At 52.9% G+C, this 27,824-nt stretch overlaps 1 protein-coding gene across 2 annotated transcripts; it reads right to left on the reverse strand.

Moving 5' to 3' along the window:
* Nucleotides 1–859: 859 nt before the first annotated feature.
* Nucleotides 860–27,514, reverse strand: PLEKHM2 (pleckstrin homology and RUN domain containing M2). Of its 2 annotated transcripts, XM_058039451.1 has the most exons (20): nucleotides 27,434–27,514; nucleotides 17,016–17,122; nucleotides 15,822–15,931; nucleotides 14,390–14,489; nucleotides 13,819–13,906; nucleotides 13,174–13,360; nucleotides 10,928–10,987; nucleotides 8,478–8,691; nucleotides 6,363–7,172; nucleotides 6,032–6,101; nucleotides 5,862–5,952; nucleotides 5,128–5,192; nucleotides 4,813–4,901; nucleotides 4,104–4,236; nucleotides 3,833–4,023; nucleotides 3,472–3,537; nucleotides 2,850–3,009; nucleotides 2,479–2,658; nucleotides 2,280–2,396; nucleotides 860–1,957 (listed from the first exon to the last, which is right to left on the reverse strand). In XM_058039451.1, the coding sequence occupies exons 1-20, from the start codon at nucleotides 27,491–27,493 to the stop codon at nucleotides 1,820–1,822; spliced, it is 3,036 nt and encodes a 1,011-aa protein (XP_057895434.1). In that variant the 5' UTR covers nucleotides 27,494–27,514; the 3' UTR covers nucleotides 860–1,819. The 2 variants fall into 2 exon arrangements, with proteins under 2 accessions (XP_057895434.1, XP_057895435.1); XM_058039452.1 differs by lacking the exon at nucleotides 10,928–10,987.
* Nucleotides 27,515–27,824: the final 310 nt, after the last annotated feature.

Raw genomic sequence — 27,824 nt, forward strand, 5'->3', positions numbered from 1 at the left:
GACACCGGCGCGGCCCCGGCAGCCGCGTCCAGCCGGGCCCGCTCTCACGTGATGGTGCTGCCCCGGCGCAGATAGGGAAAAGCAGGCAAAAAAAAGGGCGGCAACATTGAAATGGTGACGGAGGGAGAGGAATTTTGGGGGCGCACGCAGTTTTACTCCCCTGCCCCAGCCAGCCTGGGGAGGAGGATGAGGACTGGGAAACTCGCTGCGCTTGTGGCCGCGGTGCGGGGGGACTTGCAGAGGGTCTCGCCCGCCTCTCCCGGTGCTGTGAAATTGGAGCTTCCCGCGGAAAAATGCTGCGGGGGTGGGGATGGCGGTGTCCCGCCCCCCGCCGTGGATTCCTATTTTTGGGGCCGCGCAGGGACCCCCTGGTACCCCCATGCCGAGGCACCGCGGTGGTTACTGAGGGGCAGGACGTGCGGACCCCCCCATATCCCGGATCGCCCCCTGCCAGCGGCTGTCCCGGTACCCCCAACACTTTCGTTTCGATGCCAGAAGTCAAGGAGGGTTTATGGGGACAGTGGGTGATGCTGGGAGCTGGCACCATGGCCATTTCTTTCTCTTCTAGACTGGATTAGATTTCCTGGATCCAGGGAACTGGAATATCTCCCTGGATCCAGGGATAAGCAAGGACAAAGCATGAAGACTCTATGTCCTGATGTGTAATTCCTAGTTGAAGCTACAAACGTGTCCCATTGCAGGGTTAACACTGTTGAGGAGCTCGAGGTGCACGTCCTCCCCTCTTTTCATCCAAATCCCCCCTTCTGCCAGCCCAGAGCCGTCCCACAGGCTCCACAGTGACAGCAGGAGGCAGGAGGAGCAGCAGTCCCAGTGGCAGAATGTGGCGTGGGGCCAAGGCTGAGTTATCAAGTCTATTTATTTGGGGAGAGGGGAAAGGAAGCAAATGTATGTACATATACATTCAGTCACGTATGTTTCCTCCCAGAAAAAGGCCCCGTGAACTTATATTACATGAGAAGGTCTCCGGGTTATTATTATTGTTATTAATATTATTTAAAAGCTGGGGTTGTGCCCCAAAGTGCTCGTTGTGGAGCGCAAGTGGCGATGGGTCCTCGCTGGCCTCAGATGCAGTGAGCTGAGGAGATGGGGACGTGTTTGGTGGCAGCCACATGACAATGCCCCTCAGGACACCTGAAGAACGTGGGGACTCCATCTCTTCTCCCCCAGTGCACAGGGTCAGCATTAAAACCACAAACCGGCTGCTGAGATTTCCTAAAACCATGTTTAAGCCAAATATTTGGCCTTGTTCCTTTCTTCCTTAGCCTCAAATCTCCTGGACAGGCTGAGAGTGGTTCAGCGGAGCCTGGAGGCCCCGGGCGAGCTCTCCAGGAGGAGGAGGAGACGGGGCGGTGCCGACTCCTCCTCCCAACACAGCGGTGATTGTATGAGCAACAAAACATGCACGGTAGCGATTGAGTGCCCCCACCTCGCCCCCACCCTGTTCGAAAATGAACAAGTCCTCAGTCCTGCTCCCCACCAGAACGGGGATGCTTGTCCCAGCCCACACTGCTCCCACCCTCTCCCTCACTACTACTGGGACATTACTCTGTGAAAGGCAAATATTTTGCCCCGTGGCAGCTGGACAAGGAGGAAGGAGCAGGTGCAGGTGGTGAAGCGTCTGGCTGCTCCCCAAACCACGCCGGGTGTCCCTGGCTCGGTGGAGAGCTCGGGGTCCACGCTGCAGGCACGGCCCTGGTGGGGACCAAGCGATGGCAGGAGGGTTTGGGGTGCCAGCTGCCCAGACACAGGCCCTGATCCCCAAAACTGGCCCCCGTGAGCTGTCCTCCCCTGGGCAGGGTTAACACCAGGGGTCCCGCTCGGCCCGGCCCCGGCAGAGGCTGTCGCTGCGCTGCCAGGCGCTGTCGATGAGGCTCTGGGCATCCTCACACTTCTTCTTCACAGCAGCATCCAGAATGGCCTTGTGCTGGAGATCGACCTGAAACACGGGGGGAAGGAGGGGAACAGAAAACAGTCACTTCTCCCTCTCACTGTAAAACCCCCTCAAACCCACATGGACAGGCCGCCTGTGTCACGGATACGGTGACAGTGGGGCTGACCCACATTCCTCACACCCCTCTTGTCACCACTGCGTGCTCATGGCTTGTCATGCCAGCCCCCAAATCCCACATCCTGTGATTTTATGGAGCCACAGGAGCTCCCTGGCTCTCCTGGCCTTTGTGGGTTCACCCTCCAGGGACAAATTCATCCCTCTGCCCTCCCTCACTCGCTGAGGGTGTGAGGCAGCCCCACATGCTCACCTGGTAGATGTTCCTCCACGCGACGTTCAGTGCTGACAGGAACCTCTCCAGTTCTGTAGTGCAACTAAAATAAAGGACCCAGGGGGGCAGGAACTCCTTGCTGTCCTGAGCAAACTCCTAAACACCAAGAGAGAGGCCAGGGGTCAGCACTGGGTGCTCACCCAGCCCTGGGCAGCAGGTCCCAGAGCCCTGCCCTCACCAGGATGCAGTACTCCTTGCCAGCCTCCGTGGAGACAGCGGTGACATCGGTGAGCTCCGCGGTGCCCAGCGAGCGGAAGAAGCTGGTCTGGCAGTCCTCGTGGCACGTGAAAACCTTCTCATCTGTCAGCACCAGGCAGCAGGGAACACACGGCGTCGGGGCAACACCCTGGGGGATCACCTGTGTGGGGTGGGGAAGGAGGGTGAAACCTGGCACGATGGAGCCCCATCTCCATGGGTGCCCTGTGGGGAAACCCTGCAGGCTCAGGATAAAGCTGCCTGCTCCATCCTGACAGACATTCCTGCTCCCTTCAGCAGCGCCAAAGGGGCTCAGGGCAAAGCAGCCACGCTCGGGGCCTGTCCCCAGCTCACCCCTTTGGAGACAGCCTGGCAGAAGTACTGCATCCAGTCTGCCATGTCCTCCTCGTTGTCGGCGCTCAGCTCCAGGGAGGGCCGGTCCGTCAGGATCACCTGGAAGGAGTGGGGCCGGTCGGTGGTGTTGGAACGCCGGCATCCCCCGCACTGCTCGCCGCTGGGAGAGAGGGGGAGGAGGGACATGAGCGGGATGGATGGGCCGGCACGAGCCTGAGAACAGCCTCTGACTGCCCTCCCTGGGCAGCACCTCGCCCCTGTCCCCACAAACACTCGTTCCCCATCAGTGATATCCCCTGGGATTGCTCCAAGGACCATCTCCAGGCTCTTCACGTTGCAGGAGAGCTGGAGTTGAGCACAGTGGGTCTCCCAGCAGGGCTCTTGGAGGGATGCATCACCCTTCAGAGGCCAAGGCCCCTTCCAAGGAAGGAAATTAGCCTATTTCCAGTGGCATCACCAGAGCCAAAACAAATGGGCACCTGCCCCCAGGCAGGAGCAGTCGGGATTCCTGCAGCATGGACCAGGCCATGATCCAGCCTGGAACCCCTCCTGGACATCCCAAGTAGCTCCTGCTCCCCAGATCCCCATGCAGTCTGGGTTCTGTGTCCTACCAGCCACTCACCCCATGTTGATGGAGAGCAGAGGGGTGACGTCCGTGCGATCGGGGTACTGGTACAAGATCCCATTGCTGCAGTTTGGGAAGATGAGAGAGGGGGGAACTGGGGTCAGCCCAGCTCTGGTATCCCCTGCCCTTGGTCCCACAGCCACCCCTGCAGCCCTGTGGGGTCACATTCCTGCTGCTGGGCACCCACAAACTGCGGCTTTAGCCACCAAACCGGTGGCTTGGCCCCTTTAGGTGGCAAGATGAGTCCTCTCCCCCTCCCAGGCAGCTCTTGGGCAGCAAACTGCAGCAAACTGCTCCCAGCACCTCCTCCCAAGAGCCCTGTGTGACCCCAGCCCTGCCCCAGAGCCCCAGTGCCCACCTGAGCACCACGAAGCAGGGCTTCCACTGCTCCTTGCCCAGGTAGGAGGTGCCTGCCTTGTAGTGCAGCATGCCATCCTTGGTGACAGCGTGCTCTGCAGAGGAGCAGCTGCTGCTGGAGGGCCCCAGTGCCTCATCCATGGGGTCCTCCCAGTGAACGAGGCCGTAGAAACGCACAACCACGCTGCAGGCCTGGAAGAACCAGGAGAAGTCAAGGGAGTCTCCTGTGAGCCTTCATCACCTGCAGTGCTGGTGGTGATACCCAAACTCACCTCACACTTGGACTCCTGTGCCACGAACTTGGCAAGTGCCAGTTTCTCCATGGTGGCATCCGTGAGGATACTGGGATAAGGGGGCTCCCGGCACCCTTTGATCATGGCTGACTTCAAGGAGACCAGGAAGAACCTGAGAGGGAGGCAGAGATCTCTGCTGAGGCTGGGACAAACAGCCCCTCACCTCCCTCAGACACCTGGTGCCCAAGGGACTCCCCTTCACCGTGAGCCTCTGGTCTTCCAGACCAAAGAGCTGCAAAATCAACCTACAGACCAAAGGTGATGGGAGCCTGCCAGACTCCAGAAAGGAGATGGGTGACACCCAGAGGTGGTCACTCATCCCAGCACAGATCCCACTATGGCTTGATGGTCACCTCCCTGAGCTGCCAGCACACACAGAGACCTGGGATAAGCCTTGGATCTCATCCCTGCTCATGCCAAGTGACACAAGTGACACGGGGTCTGCATTGCCCAGAGTCCCAAAGCTCAGACTGAGGAATAGAGTAACTCTTGATCCAGGGAAGATACTTTGGTTGTAATGTTGGAAATGACAGAGGCATTTCCAGCGGTCAGCTGGGTTCAGCCAGTGGCACCTAACCAGCCCCCAACCCCCCCATGGGTCACAGGACTGTCATGAAGGGCTCTCTGGAGTCTCCCACTGTCCCCAAGCCCAAGAGTCCCAGAGTTCTGTGCTCAGGTCCCCACTCACTCGGTGAGAGCCACGTCGGCAGTGTCCAGCAGGAACTGCTTCCTCCGGTTGGTGCACACCAGGGTCACTGTCTGCTGATCCAGCCCAACCTGTGCCACACAGCAATGGTTAGGGAAGCCAGGCATGGGATGAGGGGCAACAGAGCAGGGCTGACTGAGCTTCTGACCCAGGGAGAGGGGCAGTGGTCACTCTGCTGCCCAAAGACATGGGCACCCACAGAGGTGGCACTGGAAGGGGCATCACTGCCAGCTCTCCCAGTCTCAAAGGTTCACTGCCCATGGACACAAACCCACCCTCAGCCCTGGCCAGGCTCACCGAGATGTAATCCAGCTCGTTGTAGGACACGGCCTCCTCCACCATGTACGGCTTCTCCGCTGCCCCTGGCACAGACACAGAGAGCCACGTCAAGGGGGGCACTGCACACTGCACCCCCTCTGCAGCAGCACCTGCAAACCCAGCCATGGCCCAGGCAGCACAGAGCCACGGGACACGTGTCCCCCATGAGCCCCAGGGTCCTGGGGACAAGTCAATCCGAGCTCCCTGCTGTGAGCACGGGATTCAAGGGAATGGGCAGTGAAGGCAATGATGGCCTAATCCATGGACAGACCAGGGATGGTGTCACAGACATCTTTTATGAAAAATCCTTTCCTTAGGATTTTTTTCTCCTGAGAAGCTGAGAGGGCTCAGGAACAAAATGTGAACATTGATTATCTGCTGCTGTGGAATGCAACAGGTGCATCTGTGATTGGTCTCATGTGGTTGTTTCTAATTAATGGCCAATCACAGCTGGCTCAGACTTTCTGTCCGAGACACAAGCCTTTGTTATCATTCTTTCTTTTTCTATTCTTAGCCAGCCTTTTGATGAAATCCTTTCTTCTATGCTTTTAGTATAGTTTTAATATAATATATACCATAAAATAATAAATCAGCCTTCTGAAACATGGAGTCAGATCCTCGTTCCTTCCCTCATCCTCAGAGCCCTGTGAACACCATCACAGGATGGAGCCTCCCTCCCTGCCACTGAGCCCAGGGCTGTGGGGATGTGATACCTTTCCGGATCAGGTACACGTAGCAGTCTGTCAGCAGGACGTAGATCAGCTGCAGGTTCCCTTCCATGTGCCCCGTGCTCATTCGGATCATCTGCATGGAAAGAAAGGAGCTCTCAGCCCGGGGCTGCTGCAGGCACAGAGCTGATCTTTAATTGATGGAGACTCCTTACCCTGAACAGCTGCTCCTCGTTCTCCCGAAAGACGTGGATCATCAGCAGGAGGAGATGGTTGTTATCCACCCTGCAGAGAGAGACAGCAGAGGATGACACAGATGTGAGGCTGGGTGAGTCCAGGAAGGGTAATCCCCTTCCTTGTTGAACATATCCATGATCTGGGCACTTGTTAGCTCCCCAAGGCCTTCTCTTCCTGACCCTTTGTGCCTCCTCTTCATCCTGGAGAAGGATGGGCTTTGCCCCCAAACCAAGGACAAAGGGAAAGGCGTTAACTTGAGCTCATGATTGTTTTGAAGATGCTCTCCCTGCTGAGCACACCCATCCTCACCTGAATTCGGAGGGATGGGTCAGCTCCGAGGGGCTGCCCTGCCCTTCCTCCACCCCAGAGTCCTCAGCGCTGCTCGGGGAAGGGCTGGGCTGCTCCTTCTTGGGCTCACAGAGAGCCTGTGCGTTGGTGCTTTCTGTCTGGCTAGTCTGAGGTTCATCGCTCGCCCTTCCAGACTCCTCTACTGCCCCAACTGCTTCTCCCTCTCCGCTTTCTTCTTCTTCAGGAGCCTCAGGGCTACCAGAAACATGTGGCGGTTGGCCAGGCCCTGGAGGGTCATGGTGGCCACCACCTGGTGCAGCAGCGTTTGGACTCTCGACGGTAAATCGGTAGAAGTCCATGGGGGCTGAAATCCCCTCGCTAAAGTCGCCAGAGGACGATCCATCCGGGGTCTCCCCTGGCGTGCCGGTCCGAAAGGGCTGCCCGGGGGGCTCCAGGGCGGCGTTCCAGCCGCCGAGGTCCAGCTGCCCGTTGAGCCTGTCCATGACCTTGCTCAGGGGCTGCCCCACGCTCTCCATGGACGTGTCCTTCATCTCGGGGATGCGCAGGGCCAGCGGGCCGAGGGCAGCGCGCTCCCCGCCCTCCCCCGGGCAGCCCCCATCCCTCGGCGGCTCCTCCCTGTCCCTGTCCGTGTCCGTGTCCCTCGGCGCCTCCTCCCGGTCGCCCTCGCCGTCCCTCGGTGGCTCCTCCCTGTCGCTGAGCCCGTTGACGCCGCTGTCCCCGCTGGCCTCGGGGGCTGCGGGCGCCGCGCTGTTCGCTGCCTCCTCAGGCTTCACCTTCTTCTTCTTGCCCGTCTTCTTCTTCTTGGCTAACCTGTGGGAGAGAAGAACGTCACCCACTGTGCCTGTTTACACTCTGCAATACACACGGGGGTCCAACAATGTTCCTTTGCAATTTTCCCTGTTGAGAAATCCTACTCAGGAACATTGCTCAGTGTGCAGCCGTGTAGAGCCCCCATCTCTGTGCCAGTTTTCATGAGAAAACTGGGCATTTTCTATGGGCATTTTCTCCTACCTATCCCCAAAAGAGGTGTCACTGCTGACACAGCACCTTGGGCTTTCTTTCAGCTGTAAAGGGATCACAAATGGTTGTGGTGCTGAAATTACGTGGGAGAAATCCCTGGTAGAGATCAAGAAGCTGGGAAGGGAGGAGGTTTCTGGAGGTGGCAATGCTGTGTCCCCACCTGCCAGGAGAGGGAGATGCAGGTTGGAGCTCACCAGGATGTGCTGTGGAAGTGTTCTGGCACCCACAGCACCCAAACTGCTGCCAGGTCACCCCTGTTTGGGAAGTGAGCCCAGTGCTCCCCTTCCCTGTGTCTCCCTTGTGGGATGATGTGTAAAACCCAGCTCTGTGCTCCAGCACAGCCCTGCTGGGCGGGTTTGGGGAGTCCCCATCACTGGGTGTGAGCAGACACAGCCTGGAGCTCTTTGTCTGGATTGAGGGCTCTGAGGGATCCCTTGGGGATCTCCCCTGCAGGAGTCAAACACTCAAACCCCAGCCAGGAGCTCTGCAGAGGCATCTCCCACGACAGGTCTGGCCACAGCTCACTGACAAACAGGAGGAGGAACAGGATGGGGACAAGATCCAAGCCCAGAGCTGCTGCAAAGATGCCACCAGCTGGAGAGAGCTCCAAATAACTGCTCATGGATTACTCTGAGCCCTCTGACACACACTGGCAGGGGAAGGGGGTGATGTGTGTCACTATAGGACACAAAAGAACAGAAGCTCATGCTGCTGTGCTCAATGTGAAGAAAAAGGGAAGTTTATTTTCTGACTCTAACATTTATAGTTTTTTAAGAGTGACAGCGGATTGGAGGGTGAGAGTGCCACCTCTCCAATGACACTGGACAGACTAACCCTTATCAACTTTCTCCTCCTCCATAAAGGAATGCAAAACAATGAGTTATTTACAGAAAGTGTGTGAGAAAGTTCGCTACAAGAATGTCAACATCAGAAGGCTTAGAAAATCTTAAAAAACCAGAGTGACAGATGTGGAATCAGCCCAAGGGACCCACAGGGCTGAATAAAGGCTGCAGCACAGAGACTGTCCTTGCTGGGACAGAAGAGGTGGCACATCCCCAACATCTGCCACTCTGAGGCCAGCAGCTGCGTCCTTACCTGATGACCTCCAGCTCGGTGCAGCTCTCAGACTGGTCTGTTCCCTCGGGGGTGGCCTCTGCCCTGTGCACAGGTGTGGTGTCAGCAGAGGACGCTGCCTCAGCCCTGTCCTGGTTGAAGGGGTTGTGGCGCTGCTGCGTGGGGCTCCTCGCCGCGGCCCTGCCGCCGCTGGGCTCCGAGCGCGGGCAGCTCAGCGTGTCCGTCAGGTCCCCGTCTGCAGCACAGGGTGGGAGAGAGGATCAGCCCCGCCTCGGGCTCCTGGGCACAGCCAGATGGAGCCAAGCCACGTGCAGGGGCTCAGGGCACCGTGTGGGCGCCATTGGCAGTGCCAGCAGCTCCTGGTGAGGAGGGACAGCGAGGCCAGCCTGAGACCCTGCACCCCCTCTGCAGTTCAGAGAATGCCTGACACAGCAGCTCAGTCACCCAGGAGCCAGCAGGCAGAGGGAGAGCAGAGGTGGAGTCTGAGGGAGGTGCTGAGGGGTCCTGGGGCCACTGCTCCTGGGCAAGGTGACAGGGAGCCATGAGGCTGCTGCTTCTCCCCTGCCGTGGCCATGTCTCAAAGACATGTCTTATGAAAAATCCTTTCCTTAGGATTTTTTCTCCTGAGAAGCTGAGACGCCTCAGGAACAAAATGTAAACATTGATTATCTGCTGCTGTGGAATGCAACAGGTGCATCTGGGATTGGTCCATGTTGGTTGCTTCTAATTAATGGCCAATCACAGTCAGCTGGCTCGGACTCTTTGTCCAAGACACAAGCCTGTTATTCCTTCCTTTTCTATTCTTAGCCAGCCTTCTGATGAAATCCTTTCTTCTATTCTTTTAGAATAGTTTTAATATAATATATATATCATAAAATAATAAATCAAGCCTCCTGAAACATGGAGTCAGAGCCTCATCTCTTCCCTGGTCCTGGGACCCCTGCAACCACCACCACAGCTGTGGGAAGGTGCCTGCTCAGCTGGAAGGGCAGACACAGAGCCAGCCCATGGAGCAGCAACCCTGACAGAGCTGGCTGCTCTCCTCTGCTCACATGAGACACACGTGGGGGCTGGAGTGTGCTGGAGAGGGGACACAGCATTCAGCAGGCAGCACAGACAGGGCAGAGCACAAACAGCTGGGCCCGTGTTAGTCTTCAGAGGGAAAAAGAGCAGAGGAGAAGGGCTGCAGGAGTCATGCGTGGACCATTGTTATCTATCATCCATCCAAAATCATGGTTAAAGGAAAGTTATCCATGCCCTTCCCTTCTCCAGCACCATTCCTGGCCCAGTGGAAGGTGTCCCTGCCCATGACAAGAGATTGGAATTAGATGATCTTTAAGGTCCCTTCCAACCCAAACCATTCCATGATTCTGATTCCTTTCCACAGCCAGCTACAAAGACTCCTTGGGAAGAGAACCACAGCCCTGGCAGACTGATTTGGGGTGTAGGATTTGAGGAGGAAAATGAAACCTCTTGTAAAACTCTAATCCAGGCAGTTTGTGCTGGATGATTCCAAAACTCCACTTTGTTCTCACTGAAAAAGCTGCCCTGGAGCAGGGAGGGTCAGTGTGAGCTCTACCAGGGAAGTCAATTGGGTTTTATATCCTCAAATCCAGAGGGATCTGCCTTCCCCCAGCATCCCTGGGCTTCAGCCTCCACCCAACACCCCCACTGGAGCTGTTGGCTGCACCCTGGGTTTGGAAAATCTGGTTTGTACCCTCCAAGGACAGGATAAACCACCTCTGTGACATCCCTGTGTGTGGGGTAAGAAAGAAGGAGCGTGTTAGAGCCCGAGAGCAATCCACATGGAATTCAGGCAGATTTCCCAAATAGTCCCCAAATATTCAGGTGGTCCCATCAACTCCATCCAGCTTTGACTGCAGAGGATGGAGTGTGGAGTGTTTCCTCTGAGGGTGAAGCAGAGAGGATGCTGCTCCAGTGCAGGACATGCACAGGGGCTGCATGTGGAAGAAGAATAAATTCCTTTAAGCTGGGTAAGTGCTCTTGGCCATAAAGGCCAGAGGTAGCTGGTAAGTGGGTTTAAAAAGTGCTAAAATTAATAAAAGTAATAAATGTAGTGACCCCAAACTGACCCACACGCTGGATATTGTGGTTTCATGGGAGAAGTTTTGACATAGGACAGGATGATCCAAGGAAAACAAAACCTCCCACATTAATCCCTGCAAAATGCCCAAAATTAAAAGCAGCAGAATTAGTTCAGCTATTTTCCAGGGCTTTCAGGAAATCAATGATGGTGGATCAATTTTTCAGTCAGCATGCTGTGTGCTTTACCCCAAAGAGGAAATCCATGGCATGAGGGCAGCTGGCACATCCCACATTTTGGGCCTGGACAGAATTCCATCAGGACAGGGCAGTTGGTTAAAGAAACAAACATGGGAACATGCAGCAAGCTCAGGGGGCAGCAATGCAGACAGAAAACAAAAATGCTGTAAGAGATGAGCATGTCCCACCTTCCCAGTCTCTGCTGGGCATGGTCTGCATTGCTGGAAAGACATCTCCAAAATCATAATCTACAAGAATGAGGGATAAAACTCAGGATTAGAAATACAGGTAGTGGGGAGGGAAGTGGGGAGAGTGTGAAGGGGATTTGGGGAGGGAGATGGGAATGGGGAGAAACAAAACAATTGCTCACTGGTATCTGAAACACATGAGAAAATAGGGAATGTGGATGTGAATGGAAACCAGCTGCACTAGTGTTCCTTCTGGAATAATCAGGGTTATGGGAACTACAAAAGGGACCAGGGAAGGGTGAAAGCCCCATTATTCAAGCTGCTGGGAAGCTAAACCAGATAAGCAGTGTCACCTAGGGCTTGATCCTCTCTGGGAAGCAACTGAATCTCTCTGTGCCTCAGTTTCCCCACTTCACACTTACCTCCCATAGATACTGTGATGTTTGACTCATGAATGTTTGCAAAGCCAGGGATCTGATTAAAGGGGAAAACTTGTCCTGTGATCCTACAATCCCCAGTTCCACCTACACTCTCAGGGTAGAGACATGCTCCTGTTGAAATGATGAGCAGGGTAATAGTTACAGGGAAAAGTTCAATTCCTCCACACCAGAGGAGCAGAAGCAATTCCTGCCCTCCTGGGTCCTGGTCCAGCATTTCTACACCAGCACCAAATCCCTCTGTGCATGGGGAGACTGAGACACAGAGCACAGCCACTGCCTGACACATGGAATAAGCTGAGATGATGCCAAACCCAAAACCCATCTCCAAAATCTCCTGGATCTCTACTCCAAAGCCCTCTTCTCTCGAGCTCTAGGCAGCCACCCACCAGAAGGCTGGGGACACCCAGTGGCAGGGACAGGCAGGAGATGTCTGGCACAAGCCATGCTCTGCTGAGGAAGGAGCAGGAATGCAAACCCAGGGGTGCAGCACAACAGCTGCTTATGCCAAACCTCTGGGGACAGAGAACCTTCCTCTGTGAGTTTTATTTCCAGGCTCCTTGTGCTGTCTCCACCTTCCCTGGGATGCTGGAGATCTGGCAGGAGCAAGTCCCTAAAATCAAACCCTTCCCTGAGTGCACATGTGGTGAGCCCAAACCAGTGCTGTGCTTCCTAGTCCTTTGTTAAAACAACTCCAATGCCCATCCCAGGCTGTTCCTTCTCAGCATCTTTAACACCTGCAGGTTCTGTCTTGCTCATAAAAGGCACCTGGTGACCCTTGTCTTGAGGAAACCCACCTGGGTGTGGGCTCAGGCCCAAATTCTCTGCATCCATCTAACAGCTCATTCCATCCCAACTCTATTCCACAACCCCTTTTGCTCAAACTGACATAAAAACCAGGACAGGGCCAAGGCATTTTGGATCAGGAACAGCATCAGCAGAGCTGCTGCTTGATGTGAACGTGGTGGGTGCAGGACAGGAGCTCCCTGCTCTGGCTGCAGCAGACTCATGGTGCACCCAAGTTCATCAGGAACAACACCCAGTCTCTCTGAGGGGATGAGGGGGTGGGTAGGACAATTTGTCAGGCTGCTCAAGATGTGTATCAAGAGGAAAAACCAACACCTCTGAGACCACTGGCTGCCTTTCTCCCAGATTGATGACACAGAGAAGACTCTGGAAACTACTCCCCTCTAGGGCCAGCACATGTGGCTCTCTGGACTGCCAAATAAACAGTTCAAAACCTCCCCTGCAGCCCTGTGTCCCTGCTGACCTGGAAGCCACATCCAGATACAGGCACAGCCTTTACTCTGTGGGGAGAGTCCTCCAATTCCTGCTAAAACCCTGAGGATGGGAATGTGGCCTGGGGTGCCCACAGGGAATGTCCTTCTCTCCCAGTCTGAGGCACAGAATCAGCACAGAATGGTTTGGGTTGGAAGGGACCTTCAAGTTGACTTAATGCCACCCTCTGCTATGAGCAGGGACACCTTCCACTGTCCCAGGCTGCTCCAAGCCCCATCCAACCTGGCCTTGGACACTTCCAGGGATCCAGGGGCAGCCACAGCTTCTCTGGGCACCCTGTGCCAGGGCCTCACCACCCTCTCAGGGAAGAATTTCTTCCTAATACCTAATCTAAATTTCCCATCTTTTTTTTTAAAACTCTTAGGGGTTAAACCCACTCCCCCAAGGATGTAAGACAGGAGAGACCCCCAGCCTGGCTGCTGGCTCTCCTGCTTTGCTCTCTTCCAGTCTAAAATCTGCTGCCTTATCTGAAGGGGATGTGGGAAGAACACGTGGCCAAAGCCCACTGACCCTCGCTGGATGGAGCAATGGCGCTGTCGTCCCATTCCAGGTTGGTGGAGGTGACAGAGTTGAAGGAGTTGAGGGAGAGGCTGTCGGAGCCGTGCACGGAGCTGGGCAGGCGCTCCTCGAAGTCCAGCAGGTGCTGAGGTTTGTAGTAATCGGGCATGTAGGGGGCCAGGTCCAGGTATGGAGCATCCTGCAGGGCAGGCAGGGCTCAGAGTCAGCCTGCAGTCACTGTTTCTGGCACAGCTGGGGGGAAATGCCACCCCACCAACACGGTGGGACTGCCCCTTGAAGGTCCCTTCTCAGTGTCCATCTCAGAGGAAACCCAGTGGTTTTACCAAGGGTTATCCAGTGGATTTGTGTTTTCTGGAGGGACACCAGGGTTTTGTACCACACTTGCAGAGCTCAGCTCCTTTATCCCCATCAATCTGCCCTGCAGCTGCCCTGCTCCTCCTCCAAGCAGTGAAGAACTGAGCAACAGGAATAAATCCCATTGCTGGATCCCTAAAGAAGTCTTTCCCAAAATCATCAGCATCACATTTTCAGCTGAAAGTCCACCCTGGAGCAAGCAGAGGGATCTGTCCCACCCTGGCCTTCCCCTGCTCCACATTCCCACTCTCCCAGAGCCAGGAGAACAGATCAAACACTCACCAGGTCCAAGTCAAAGCGGATGAACTCCAGTCCAGACACCAGTGTTAAGAACAAGGTCAGATGGTCGTGACTGCAGACCAGGGCGTTCCTGCCACAGGGAGGAACAAAAGAGCTTTACAGATCAGGGAAAGAGGAGGAGCAGCTACAAGGGCCCTTCTGTTTCTTTGGGGGCGTCTCTGAGCTGCCATACATCAGCTCTGGAGCTGGCAGCCCACTCCTTGCCTCTGTGGGCAGCCACTGTGTGCTGTCCCCAAACTGAGCTACAGCCACATTTCCAGGTGTCCAGCAAAGCTGGGTGCCCAGACAGGAGCTCAGCAGCTCCTTGGAAATCATGGAAAAATATAAAGGAGACTGCAGAGTAAAAGCAGGAACTAGGAGAAATGCTTGCAGGGCCTCATAGAAATAAGAGGACACTGTGTTCACATCTAGGACCCTTAAATTAACCAAATAAATCCCACAAGTTAAAAAATCAACCCCTGATCAACTGCTTGTCCCTCACTGGCAAATTCAGGCTGTCTTCTGACCAGGAGGGATGTCAAACATTGCCCAAAGAAGGAGCTGGGATACTCACTTGACATAGTACTTGTGCAGCAGGCTGAGGTTCTCCTGGAACAGCCTCAAGTAGCTCTCCAAGGAATTTTCATTGAGGGCAAGGTAGAGCCAGGCCCGGCCTGGAAACAGAGCAGCAGAGATTTATCTGGAAACACCTGAGAAATGACACAAGCCTAGAAATAGTCATGAATTAGTTAAAACCCCTCAGATCATTCATTCGTGTCATTTGAGGGGAGAAACTGTGAGAGAAATTGGGAGGGGAATGCCAGTGAGAGATTCATGATTTGGAGTAAAATTGGTGAGAGACAGGTGAAGAAGGAGCCACACAACTCTGTCTCTCCAGCAAGATGGGAGCCCTGCCAGAAGTGCTGGGAGAAGGGAGAGGCAGAGGGAGAATTGCCATGAATCAGCCCAGGTGAGATTTGACACAAATTCTGGTGCAGGGAGAGGTGACAGTAGAGCCTGTGCTCAGCTCTGCTCTCACCAGCACAGGCCCAGGACAAGGCAGGTGTTTGGATAAGCAGGCACAGAGGATCTGGGCATGGTCTTGCATCAAAAGTGGCCTCGATGGTCCCAAACATCTGCTATGGACAACTCAGAGCAGGGAAAATGCAGAATCACACACATGACTGCCACAGCAGGATGTGGGGTGAGAGGGGATGCTCCCATCTGCCAGGAACCCTTCCCAAGGGTACATCCATGCAGGATCCCCATCTGCCAGGAACCCTCCCCAAGGGCACAGCCCTGCAGGACCCCCATCTGCCAGGAACCCTTCCCAAGGGCACAGCCCTGCAGGACTCCCATCTGCCAGGAACCCTTCCCAAGGGCACAGCCCTGCAGGACTCCCATCTGCCAGGAACCTTCCCCAAGGGCACAGCCCTGCAGGATCCCCATCTGCCAGGAACCCTTCCCAAGGGTACAGCCCTGCAGGACTCCCATCTGCCAGGAACCCTTCCCAAGGGCATGGCCCTGCAGATCTCCCATCCTTCCCAAGTGTTACCCTCTGCCAGGAACTCATCCTGAGGTCATGGCCCCACAGGACTCCCATCTGTCTGGAGCCCTTCCTGAGGGCACAGCCTCTTAGGTTCCAGGGCAGCAGAAGCCAGGCTACACCTCAGCACCCAGCCCCAAGGCACAGTGACATTATTTCCACATGGTCATGGCAGCACTCCCACCTCCTTGGCACAGGCTGCCCAGGGAAGCAGTGGAATCACCATCCCTGGAAATGCTCAAACTACGTGTGGATGTGGCACCTTGGTGGTGGACATGGCAGTGCTGGCCTAATGGTAGGACTCAATCTCAGAGGTCCTTTCCAAGTTTAATGATTCTGCAATTCCTTTGCCTGGGACCTGGATCCCAATGGCTCCCTTGATCCACCAACTCCTCAGCACAACCTGGGCCTCCCCAGGGGTCCCCAAAGCAAGGGCTGGGGACACTGAATGAACACTCACTGCGGCCCAGGTTGGTGGCCACGTGCTGCAGCACCTCGATCTGTTTGATGGCTTCCCGGCGCGTGAAGTGAACCACCAGCACCCAGTACCCTGAGGAGAGATCTTGCAGTCTGCAGGAAGAAAAATCCCAGAGGAAAATGAAGCAAAAGCTCCACCACAATGCCTGCCTAGATGCTTTCCTCATGCTGAGGTGTCACTGTCATATTTTCTAGAAAAATCCCTTCACCAGGATTCTTCTCCTGGGAAGCTGAGAAGCCTCAGAGAAAAAGGAAAACAATATTATCTCATTTGCTTCTCCTGTGTTTTGCTGCTTTGGAGCGTGGTTTGGAGATTATTTATCCAACAGGTGCTTGTTTGATTGGTTTCATGTGAATTGTTTTGACTCAATGACCAATCATGGTCAGGCTGTGTTGGGACTCTGGAGAGGGTCACAAATTTTTCATTATTTTCTTGTTAAGCCTTCTGTAAGTATCCTTTCTCTATTCTTTAGTATAGATTTAGTATAGCTATAAAACTATACTAAAGAATACTATAAAGCTGCTATATAAAACTATATAGTATAGTTTTATAATATTTATATATTATATTAATAATATAATATAATAAAATATATTATTATATATAATCATATATTAATGATATATAATAATACATTATATTAATATATAATTATATATAATATTGATATGAAATACATTAATATACATCATACACATTTTATATATATAATAAATATAATAGATAATATACAATAGAATATAATAGGTAGATAATATATAATACACAATATAAAATACATAAAATATGATATAATATAATATGATATAATATAATATAATATAATATAATATAATATAATATAATATAATATAATATAATATAATATAATATAATATAATATAATATAATATAATATAATATAATATAATATAATATAATATGATATGATATGATATGATATGATATAATATAATATAATATATAATATAATATAATATAATATAATATAATATAATATAATATAATATAATATAATATAATATAATATAAATTAGCCTTCTAAGAACATGAAGTCAGATTCATGTTTCCTCCCCACAATGGGGGACCCCAAAAACACCACACCAGGCTTTTCCCATGGGTAAAGCAGAACCCCAGAGATCCAGGGCAGCACCCCAGAGGTGTCTCCAGGCTCACCCGTAGAGCAGAGCGTGGTCCAGGTGCTCACAGAGGCGCTGCAGGACCTTGTCGTGGTTTCTGATGGCCGGTGTCTCATCTTCACAGGCAGCAAAGTAGCTCTGCAGCTGCAAAAAGAAGAGATGGGATGCCTAGAATGCCCCTCTCCAGCCCACAAGGAGCAGGTGGAGGTGCCAAATCACTCATATCCAGCACTGAACGATTTTTTGTGATCTCTCAGCTTGCTAAACCCTGTAGCTGATGGTTTTGAGAAGACCCTAAAGGCATTAACTACAGGGAGAACCTTGCCCAGGGTCCCCACATCTCACAGCTCAGCAGTGCTCTGGTGGCTGCACAACCAAGTTTCCCCAATGGTGAGCAGCCTCTTTCCTCCCAGCCAACACTACAGCAGGGTCTGGTGGTTCAGAGCAGAAATAAACCCCAGCTCTGCTCTGTTTCTGGGTCTGACATGGATGAGGCCTCTCCTTGCTCTTGCTAGAAATCCTAGAAATCCCCTTGCACCCAAATCCTCTATCCCTTCCCAGCTGACCCACAGGCCTCCTCCTGCCCCCAGAGCTTAGGGATCTATTTAGGTCCTGTCTCACACACCCTTGGCATCCAGGCAGGGAGATTACTCTCCTGGGATGTAATCTCAGCTGGACAGGCCATGGCTGTTTGCTGGCAACGTGCAGGAACAGCTCAGCTGAGCCACAACAATATTAGAGACAATATCTGTGTTATTTTAGTGACCTGACACGTCCTTGCCAAACCTCACTAGATGACAGATGTGTAAAAGCCAAAAACTTGACATTACTGTGCTTGTCAAATCTGACCTGTCCCCTAAAACATGTTTTTCCTCCAGAATTATCACTAGAGAAGCTCCTTTTGGAAAAATCATCCAGCCTTGATGTGCAGTTACCCAGGGCTCAGAGAACACCTCAGGGCCCCTGGGAACACTCTTAGGAGTATGAACATATCATCTCCAACACCTTCCTGGCCCAAAGACCTTGAACCCCTCTGTGATGAGGTCTCTTGTGTTGAGCTGACCCCAAGGTGTTTGAAAGTCTTTTTTCCCAGCCCTGAGACCAAGCAAGAAGCTGAGATGTGTTGGTTCTGCTTCTCAGGGTTGTTTATTTTTTCTTATCTATAACATTCTCTTTCGAGATCTGTCCGGCAGGTCAGGCTGAGGCACGCTGACCGCCCTCAGGGCAGTGTTATCCTTTCATACTCAGAACTATGTGCACTTTATTTACAGTAATTTTCCAATACCTATCACCTATGTTAGACAGTCTGTCTCTACTCTAAACCAATCCAGAAGCATCACCATCACAGCAGAAGATGGAGGACAAGAAGGAGAAGGAGAAAGAACACGCCCAGATTCCTCCATCTTGTCTCTTGAGCCCCCGTTCTAAAAACCCCAAAATTCTACTTTTCTACCCTGTGATAAATTCACTAACATTCTACTCAACCTCTTGTGTCTTGTACATCTTCACACAAAGTTGGTAACTGTTTCCATGGGCTAAAATCAAAGGCACAGGTGTCTTTGACTCTGTGCCAAGGTTTCTGAGCCCCCTGAGTCCTCCAGGACAGCCAGAGCTGGGTTCCAACACCTCTGCAGCTCTCAGGTAAGATGGCAGAGCCAGGCAGGTGCCTGCATGGAGCTGGTCCCAGCCCTAAGGTGGATGAGAGAAAACTGCTGAGCCTGGAGAATGGCAGCCAGAGCTCCCTGATGGTGGCACAGCCCTGCTCTGCCTGTCCCTGTCCCTGTCCCAGCAGGTGAGTCCCTGGGGAAGCAGATGCACAACCAGGACTGCAGAGGCACCTGTGGGTGTTCTGGAGATCCTCAGGGGCTTTCACAACACCCACGTGAGACCTGGAGCATTTCAGCTCAACACCTCCTATCCATTTTTGGGAGGAAGCTTTTCCAGAAGATTCCCACTATTTGCAGGCAGCCCAGACTGAAGCAGAGAGGAAGATGCCCTAAAATACCACTCTTGAAGAAAATGCTCTAAAATACCACTATTGAAGAAAAATTTCAGGAGGTACCTGCAGCCAGCGTTTGAAGCTGCAGCAAGGACATCAGAGGAAGAAACAAACCTATAATTCAGAGCCATATCCCTCAGGTGATGGATAGATGCAGTCATGGGGATGATGTCCAAGAGCTGAAGCTCACTAAAACATCCCATTTTGGGGAAAATAGAGGCAGAGGCAAAGATCTCACAGGACGTGAGCCAGCACTTGAAGGCAGATATTCCTGACTTGTCCCAGCCAGGCTGTGGGTTCTGCAGGGAGCTGGACCATCCTTGGAAGAGGTTCTGGGTATTTCTGCAGGCTCTGTGCTGGATTGGGGAAATGCAGCTGTGGGGGACAGCTGGGGGAACAAGAATAAATCAGGCATTTTGTTAGCTCACCACTGAAAAAAATGAGACACAGCTTGGGGAGGTCAGTTTGGAGGGAACTTGGAGCCTGTCTGTGCCTCTGACTGGAGGAATTCCTCGTGACAGAGACACTCCAAGCCTGGGCAGCACAAGAGATGAGGAAATAGAAGTAATTCCTCTTTTTTCTTTCCTCCTTTCTCCCAAAATAACTCAGAACTTTGTCATGCTCCTTCCTGCAGCCAGTGCACACAGGGATGGTGCCCCTCCCAGCATCCCTCCAAAATAACCATGGCCAAAGGCTTCCAGCACCCAGCCAAGGGCAGGCACAGCTCACTGGAGCACAATTCCCAGCAGAGCCCAGGCAGGTGAATCCCTGCCCAGCCACCCTGGCCAGGGAGGAAACAAGACACAGCAAGCCTTGGGATCTCCTGGGTGGAGTCACCCCTCCAGCCAGGGTGGGGAAACACTTGCCAAAGCTGATGGGGAGGTGATTCTGGCTTGGGAAGAAGTGGGAGAAAAGTTAGGATGAAACAGCTTTTCCAACTGGGGAACAAAGTCCAGCTGTGCTGTTTTTCAAAGATTCAATGCCTAGCTGAAAATTTGTAGGAATTACAACCACCAGTGGCCATGATGGGTGATGTGGCACTACCTCAAAAATGGCATTTTGTAGAGTGTTTATATGGAGTCTCCTGTTATAAAACACACATGGATAATTGAACCAGCCTCTCCTCCTGCAGTCAGACCTGTCTGGGAGGTGGTGACCAACTTCATGAGGCACCCACAAAGCAGCTCCCTGACACAGCTGGGCTGGAGCCAGGGAGATCAGGAAGGAGGCAAACAATTGGGTTAAAACCACCATTCCTGGATTTCTGCAGAGATGCTCTTCCCCTCATCTCCTCTGCACCCCAAACCCAGAAGGAAGGGCTGATGGCTGCCTCAGATGGAGGACTCATGCTCCTGAGGGGCACAGCAATGCCTGGAGCCCTGACCCAGGGCTATTTATAGACATTCCTGTGGCCAAAAGAAGCCCTGCTGGCATGCAGCAGGCATCCCAGCCATGCAGCCACAGGGACCACTGCGCAGCCTGGCCAGGTCTGAGCACAGAACCTGCTCAGGGAGAGGGCAACAACAGCCCAGCCATGGCTGAAAACACCTGGGAGAGCTGGAGCACAAGGGAGTTTGTCCAACAGCAACAGAGACCTGGCTGCCACTGGGAAACACTCCCACCACTGAGGAGGAGGAGGAGGATTTAATTGCTGTTTATCAATCACAAGTTCATTTTTCTAGCAGTGACACACCCCACCCCAATGCTGGCACACGTGAGAGAGGCTCTTCCTTGCACAATTTTATAACCTGTTACTGCAGTGCTTCTCAATGAGTGTGGAGATTTCCAGGCTGATCTGCAGAGCTCCTGTGTTGCAAATGATCAGGGAGGTGTTCTGGAAAGCCCATTCCCAAATCTAATCATTCTTGTGGTGGTTGTGAAATCCCTTCAGTAATTCTAAAACCTCACTGGAACACTGAAAGTCTCCTGACCTGTTCAAGGCTGGCCTCAACCCAAGTGAGTCCACATCTCCCCTCTGTAAATCTGCCCTGCAGATGTTTCACAGCAGCTTTCCAACATCAATTCCATTTCACTTGTTCTCCTTGGTATTTCCCTGGCAGGACAAACAGGGTGGAAGAACAACAAACACCCTTTGCATTCCTCAGCTCCTCAACTGGGACTGGAAAGGTGCTTCAAAACCCTCATTCCCACCCACAGCACATGCACTGAGCTGAGGGGTTTTCCCCAGCTGGAAGAGCTGAGCACCCTCAGGAGCAATCCTGGAGCTCCAGGGAGCACCAGAAATGGGAACTGGCCTTGTCCCAAGCAATGACAGCTCAGTGCCAAGGGAGGACACAGGGGAAAGGCCAGGACAGACACCTCAGAACTCACTTTCACACCTGCTCAGGGGGTACAGACATGCAATGGCAAATGGATAAGGAGGAGGCTGAACTCCTGGGCCTGGAAAACTCCTGGTTTTCCATACCATGCATAAAAGCAGGCTGAATGCCATGCACTTGTACAACACAAAGCTCTAAAACTCCAGCTTCTAGCAGGACATTTTGGAGGTCTGACTCAACACTCCCTACAAACCAGCACTGGCCTCAGCGCCCAGCTTCCCACTTTGTGGGCCTTGCCTGGATCTTGGGGATCTTTCCAGTTAAAACACACCAAGCACATTCAGAGAGCATCAGAAAGATGCTAAAAGACACCACAAGTGCCACTGGAGATGTGGAGAGACAGGAGCCTGCTCAGGTGAAGCTGAAACCCACAGCAAAGTTGCTCCTTGCTGGAAACACTGAGCTTTGAGCATTCCCAATCCAATGCCAGCAAGATTGTCACCTCCTGGGACACACAGACTTCTCAGCTCACACCTCCCAAGGCTTTTCTGGGGCTTTCCTTCACTATTTCTAAGCAGCAAAGCTTGCAGCAGGCTGGACCCACGTGTGACTCAGACAAGGAGAGGTTTTTTTCCAGTGGGAATTTTTAGGGAGCATTCTGTTCCTCTGTCACAGCGAGCAGAGCAGGGGCTGAGCACAGAACAAGGTCCCTGAGCTAACCAAAGGCAGGTGGGAAGGTCACATACTCAGCATAACAGAAAAAAATAGATTTTATGGGGAAAAAACCCCAAGTCCAGTGGCAAACATGCCAGAAGCAAGCAAAGTGCTGCTCCCTCAGAGAGCTGCTGCTCTGAGTCCCTCCCCACCACCCACGGCCTCCAGCCCCTGCTAAATTCAGTTACACCTCTTGGAGCAGCTCACCAGAAGTGGGGAAAGCTGAAATCACTCAACAGCCACCAAAATTGTGCAATCAGAAGGAGAGAGGCTTGGAGGCTTTCCTTTAGCTCCTTGGGAAAACCACGGCCAAATTCACCCTCCCAAACCGGCTGCTCCCCCAGCAAAACGCTTTGTGCTAGAGAGAGGAGAACAAATGGGATTCTTTAATTCCCAAAATGTTATCACAGGCTTGTCCACCCTCAGCTCCAGAGCTGATTTTGGGTGTTATGGAGGACAAACATCAGTTTAGGTTCCTGCAGACCCCAATCCCCTTAAAATTGTGGATGTGACTCCTTGACTACTTTAGTGGCTCCTGGATGGCCAGGCAGGGAAGTTCCTGAGCACTGGGATGAGGCAAGAGGAATTTCAAAAGAGATAAACTTTGAAATACTCAAGCAACACACAACTATGATGAGAGCAGAACCACAGCACCACAGGGACAAAGCCCACGGAGGCCCACCAAGACAAACCTGTGGAGTTGTTGAAAGCACCTGAGTGACCCCTGTCACAACTGTAGTTATGATATTTTCTGAAAAATCTTTTCCTTAGGATTTTTTCTCCTGAGAAGCTGAGATGCCTCAGGAACCAAATGTAAACATTGATTATCTGCTGCTGTGGATTGCAACAGGTGCATCTGGGATTGGTCCATGTTGGTTGCTTCTAATTAATGGCCAATCACAGTCAGCTGGCTCGGACTCTCTGTCTGAGACACAAACCTTTGTTATCATTCTTCTTTTTCTATTCTTAGCCAGCCTTCTGATAAAATTCTTTCTTTTTTTAGTATAGTTTTAATATAATATAAATAATAAAATAATAAATCAAGCCTTCTGAAACATGGAGTCAGATCCTCATCTCCTCCCTCATCCTCAGACCCTTGTGAACACTGTCACAGATGACTCAGGAGCTCCATGAGATTGCTGCTACTTCACCCACAGGCTTTTGGCAGCTGGCAAACAGAGGAACATGCAGGAATGCCCTCTTCATGTGGAACCTGCAGCAGCAACAGATGTGAGTGAAGGAAAGACCCTGGCAGAGATAAAAACCCTGTGGTCTTTGAGCCAGAGGTGCCTCTCAAAAGGGAGCAGAAGGCAAGAGACTGTTTGGCTGTTTTCACATCCCTGTGCTGGGCTGAATAAATGCAGCCAGGCAGAGATGAGCACATTCCCTACGTGGTTTGAGTAGGGATGCTCCACTCCAGGACACAGGGGCTCCAAGCTATGCCCAAACCACCTTCCCTCACTGTGCAGGAGAAGCAGAGGTGGCACAAGGCAGAGCTCAGCAGCTTAAGAGGCTGCAATGGCATTTCAAAGGTACAGGGCTAAAAATCCAACCTGGAGACAGGCAGCAAAGGCTCAGCATTAACTTGCTGTGAGGGCAGTGGAAACCTTCCCAAAGTCATGCAGAAACAGAGCAGAGCCAGAGCTTTTGGCAACAACTCCTGCAACGTCAGCAAAAACCACTGCTCCACCTGATTGACATGCACCAAGGATCAGCTGCTCCAGAGTTCCTGGCAATGTGTGTCCTTCAAAGGCAGCAGAACGGCCTGAAAACCAGAGAGGAGCCCCAAAATCCGGGATTCTAACCTCTTTTCTGATTTCACATTCAGCTCCTGGAATTGTCAACAATAACACTGCTTAAGGACTGCATTTGCACCCCTAATCCCAGGTAGGAGAGCACTAAACCCCTCCTGAGCCTAGGAAATATTCAGGGAAACACAAAAGAACACAAACCACCAGCTTCATGGACCAGGGAACCTGTGACAGCTCCTGGCTACCAGCAGATGCTTGGCCAAGGATGGATTTGAAGTTGTTGGCATTTCTGGTATGTTTGGAGCTCACCTGGACTGCACCTGGAAGCTGCCCTCATCCCACTGCCACCCTACACAGCAGCATCTCCCAGAAGGAAACAAGCAGCCATAACACGCCCATCCCCAGCCTTCTGCCCCAATAAAGCCCTAAATCTTCACAAAAAACAAGGGTTGGGCAGCAATCTGTGCAGTAATTTGAGCTGGAGCACAGCCCTCTTAGCAGAAGGGGAACTGAGTGGGAAAAGGGAAATTAAACAGCCACCACACTGTCCATGTGTGCAGAAAGCATCACACTGTGAATTAATCTACAGCTCCCAGGGAGGACACAGAGGACAAGCTGTGGTTGGGAAATCAAAACCATGTTTCCAATTCCCTTGGAACTGAAGCAGGGACCCAGCTCCCCTGTGCTGAGCTTTCCCAGCCTCTCCTGGAGCCAAAAGCAGAAATTTCCTGGCATGTCTCTGGTTAGAGAAGCCTATTTTCTCTAAGTTGGGTGTTTTGCCTCACTTTCCAGTGGAGGCTGACTTCACACCTCCAACCTCACAGCTCTGAAATCCACAGCAGAGCTGCCACTGACCTTCCCCCTGGTACCTGGGAACCACACAGAGAACCCCACAGGCTGGAATTACCTTCCTCAAGCACATTTGCCACTTTTCCATCTGTGTATGCTCCATCCCTCAAGCCTTTCCAGGAAAATAACAGAAACTGACCTGTTCACTGAGGTTTGAGGGGTTTGCTTGGAATTGAAGCATTTCTTTTTGCTGTGGATTTGTACAGCATCCACACACCCAGAATCCCAGTTCTATCACACAGTTTTAGAAGCCTTCTCCACAACCTCAAGTCAAATGCAGTGTTCTCTTAGGAATCAGTGCCTGTCAACCAGAAAATCTAAAATTCTCAGTAGCCAGGGCTCCAACATGCATCAATCCCCCATTCCTAAAATCCAGCAAAAACTGAAATCACAGCCAGCTACAGCCCCAGCCCTGAGTGTCAAACCCTTCCCAGGGCTGTGCTGCTGCTCCTCTCCTTCCCCATCCAAGGCTGCTGAACACGGGTTCCTCTTCCCTGGGCAGCTCCATGAAAATAAAGCATTGTTCCCTCCCCTTTGGGTCTGCAGCAGAGAAAAGAAAACCCCCACCATCCCCACAGACACATCCAAATCCTCCACTGCACACCTGCACCAGTGCTGAAAGTAAGAAATGAGCAGCCCACACTGTGAGGAAGCTCCTGAAATCAGAGGCAGGATGCTTGGAAAACTCCTCCAAACCCCATGACACAATTCCAGTGCCAAGGAGTTACTCAAGAGGAGGATGACACAGTAGGATTTCCCAGCACAAAGCCACTTGCTCCCTTAACCTGGTACTTTACTCTTGCTACTCACAGGGAAAAAGAGGATCAGGGATTTCAGGCTGAAGTGGGAGAGGAAAGCACTGGGAAAAAATAGCAGCTCCACAGTGATTTCCCTGAGGAAGGAGAGCTGCATCCTGGGGGTAAAAAGGCAGGGTGGAATTTCACCATGGCCTGAGTTTGGTTTCACTGGGATGGTAGAAATTAATCCATCAGCCTAAAGCAGGCTCCTACACTTCCCTGAGGTTTGGACGAAAAGGCAGGATTAGAAAATCCCAAAAATTTCACTGCTGGACCAAGACAGGAGTTGGCAGGGATTGGGCAGGCCAAGGTGTGCTGGCAGAGCTGGAGCTAAAGAGTCCTCTTCAATCACAACAGTAATTAAAATAAACACGTTGATTTTTGAGCATTTCCAAACGTGATCTTCCAAGGATTTTGTGAATGCAAATAAATTAGGTCCAACCAATCCTGTGTGGGAAGTTGTATTCCTTATATATACAGGGAAACTAAGGCAGAAACAATCCAGAGCACTGTGACAGAGCTCAGAGCAGGCTGAACATCACTGATTTCCAGACAGATATAAGATTATCCTTAATTCTCAGAGGATAAAAAGGCAAGAGACCAGAGGTCAGGGTCATCCATGGAAGAAAAAAGCTGGGAGAGGTTTGCACATCCGTCCTACACACCAGAGGCAGTGTCCAGCCATCCCTTTCTTAACAGCACCAGGAATTCACTCATGCTGGTCTTCATAAAACAAGTTTTCATGGATGAATCTGAGTCAGGACACACTGCAGAGCATAGGAAAACTATTCCATAAGGCAGAGGAAACCCAGCAACTGGAGAAACAACAGCAAGTCCAGGCAGCCTTTGCCCCAAAGCTTGGGACAAACACAAATGAAACTCCTGTTGCCTCCTCAAATGGAGCAGGGATTCTTTTTCAAGGCTGGTTGGAGCTCATGCGTGGGCCAAACCAAAACTTCCAGCATGTCCTTACAACTCTCTCCTTTGGCCTTCCCAAAGATTTTCAGCATCCTGGTCCCCTCTGTCCTGGCTCATGGATGTTTCCACCACCAGGATGGGCTTTAAGGAACCATCCAAGGAGAAACAAGGGGCAAGGAGAAGGTGAGAGGACACAAGTTCAGAGCATTGCTTTGAGGGCACAGAGCAGGGCACAGGAATGAACCACACATTCCCTGTGTACATGGGGAGCATGTCCCAGGTCCTGTGCCTCCCACAGGACACGCCTGGCTGGAGAGAGAACCTCTACAGAGACGGTTTTAGTCTGGATTCCAAATCCCTCCTGAACAGAGCCCCAGGAAAAAGGGTTCCCCCAATCCTGTCCTTTGAAATGGGGAATCCTGGGCAGGACAATCCCAGTATATCCCAGCCAGCTAAAACAGAGGGTCCTGGGGTGGCCCTGGCAGTGTCCCTTTGGCGGGGTGACTCCACACCCCAGATGTGCCACCCCCACCACCAGAAGAGCTGTGTCCAGCCTCATACCCTCAGCATAAGGACACTCCCAAAAGTGTCCACCTCTGGCAAAAGGGATGCTGAGTGCCCTTGACCCCACGCTCCTGTCCCAGAGTCCATCAGTATCCCCGGGAGTTATTATTTCTTGGCTGTGGGGGTGTGTAGGATTGTCCCCCAGCCCCATCCCTCAGGCAGAAGGTCCATAGGGACCCGTCCTTCAGCCCTACATGCATGGCAGTGGTGTGTGGTCCCCAGGAGCGTCCCCCAGCCCTGCATATCAGACACAGCCCCCATGGGCAGCCCTGGGCAGAGGGGAGCCCCCAGGCCCACAGCCCCACCCTCAGCCACAGGACAGTACGGGGTCCCAGAGCTGTCCCCAGCACCAGCTGAGGGGGGGGGCCATGGATGTCTCCAGGCCCAGAGCGGAGCTCCCAGAGCAGTCCCCAATCCCCGCAGCCCCGGCACTGGGTTCCCAGGGCTGTCCCCAGTTCCGCAGCCCCGGCATTAGGGTTCCCCAGGGCTGTCCCCAACCCCCGCAGCCCAGGGGTGTTCCCAGGCCCAGCCCTTTCAGCACCGCGGGTCGATGTCCGCAGCCCCCGCCGTGCTCCCGCTCCCACCTTCTTGACGGAGAGGGAGATGTTCTCCAGGATGCGGTCCTTCACCTCCGCCGGCTCCATGGCGCCTCCGCCCGCCGCCGCCGCCCGCCGCGCCCGCCCGGCGCAGGCCGAGCGCCGTCCCGCCCGCCGGGCCCGCTCCGTCCTGCCGGCTCCGTCCTGCCGGCTGCCCCGGCCGGCCCCGGGCTGGCGGCTCCGCGGCGCTCAGCGCGCCATGGCCGGGCGCGGGGGCGAGCGGGCCCCGCGGGAGCACAGCGGAGCCGAGCCGCGCTGGGGCCGCGCTCCGCCGGGAACTGAGGTCACGGGAGAGGAGGGAGGGACGGAGGGAGGGAGCGAGCGGCGCTGCCCGCCCCGGGCCGGCAACGGGACCGCCCTGGGTAGGCAACGGCACCGC

This window comes from Melospiza georgiana, chromosome 22 (genome assembly GCF_028018845.1).
Source record: "Melospiza georgiana isolate bMelGeo1 chromosome 22, bMelGeo1.pri, whole genome shotgun sequence".
Taxonomy (NCBI): domain Eukaryota; kingdom Metazoa; phylum Chordata; class Aves; order Passeriformes; family Passerellidae; genus Melospiza; species Melospiza georgiana.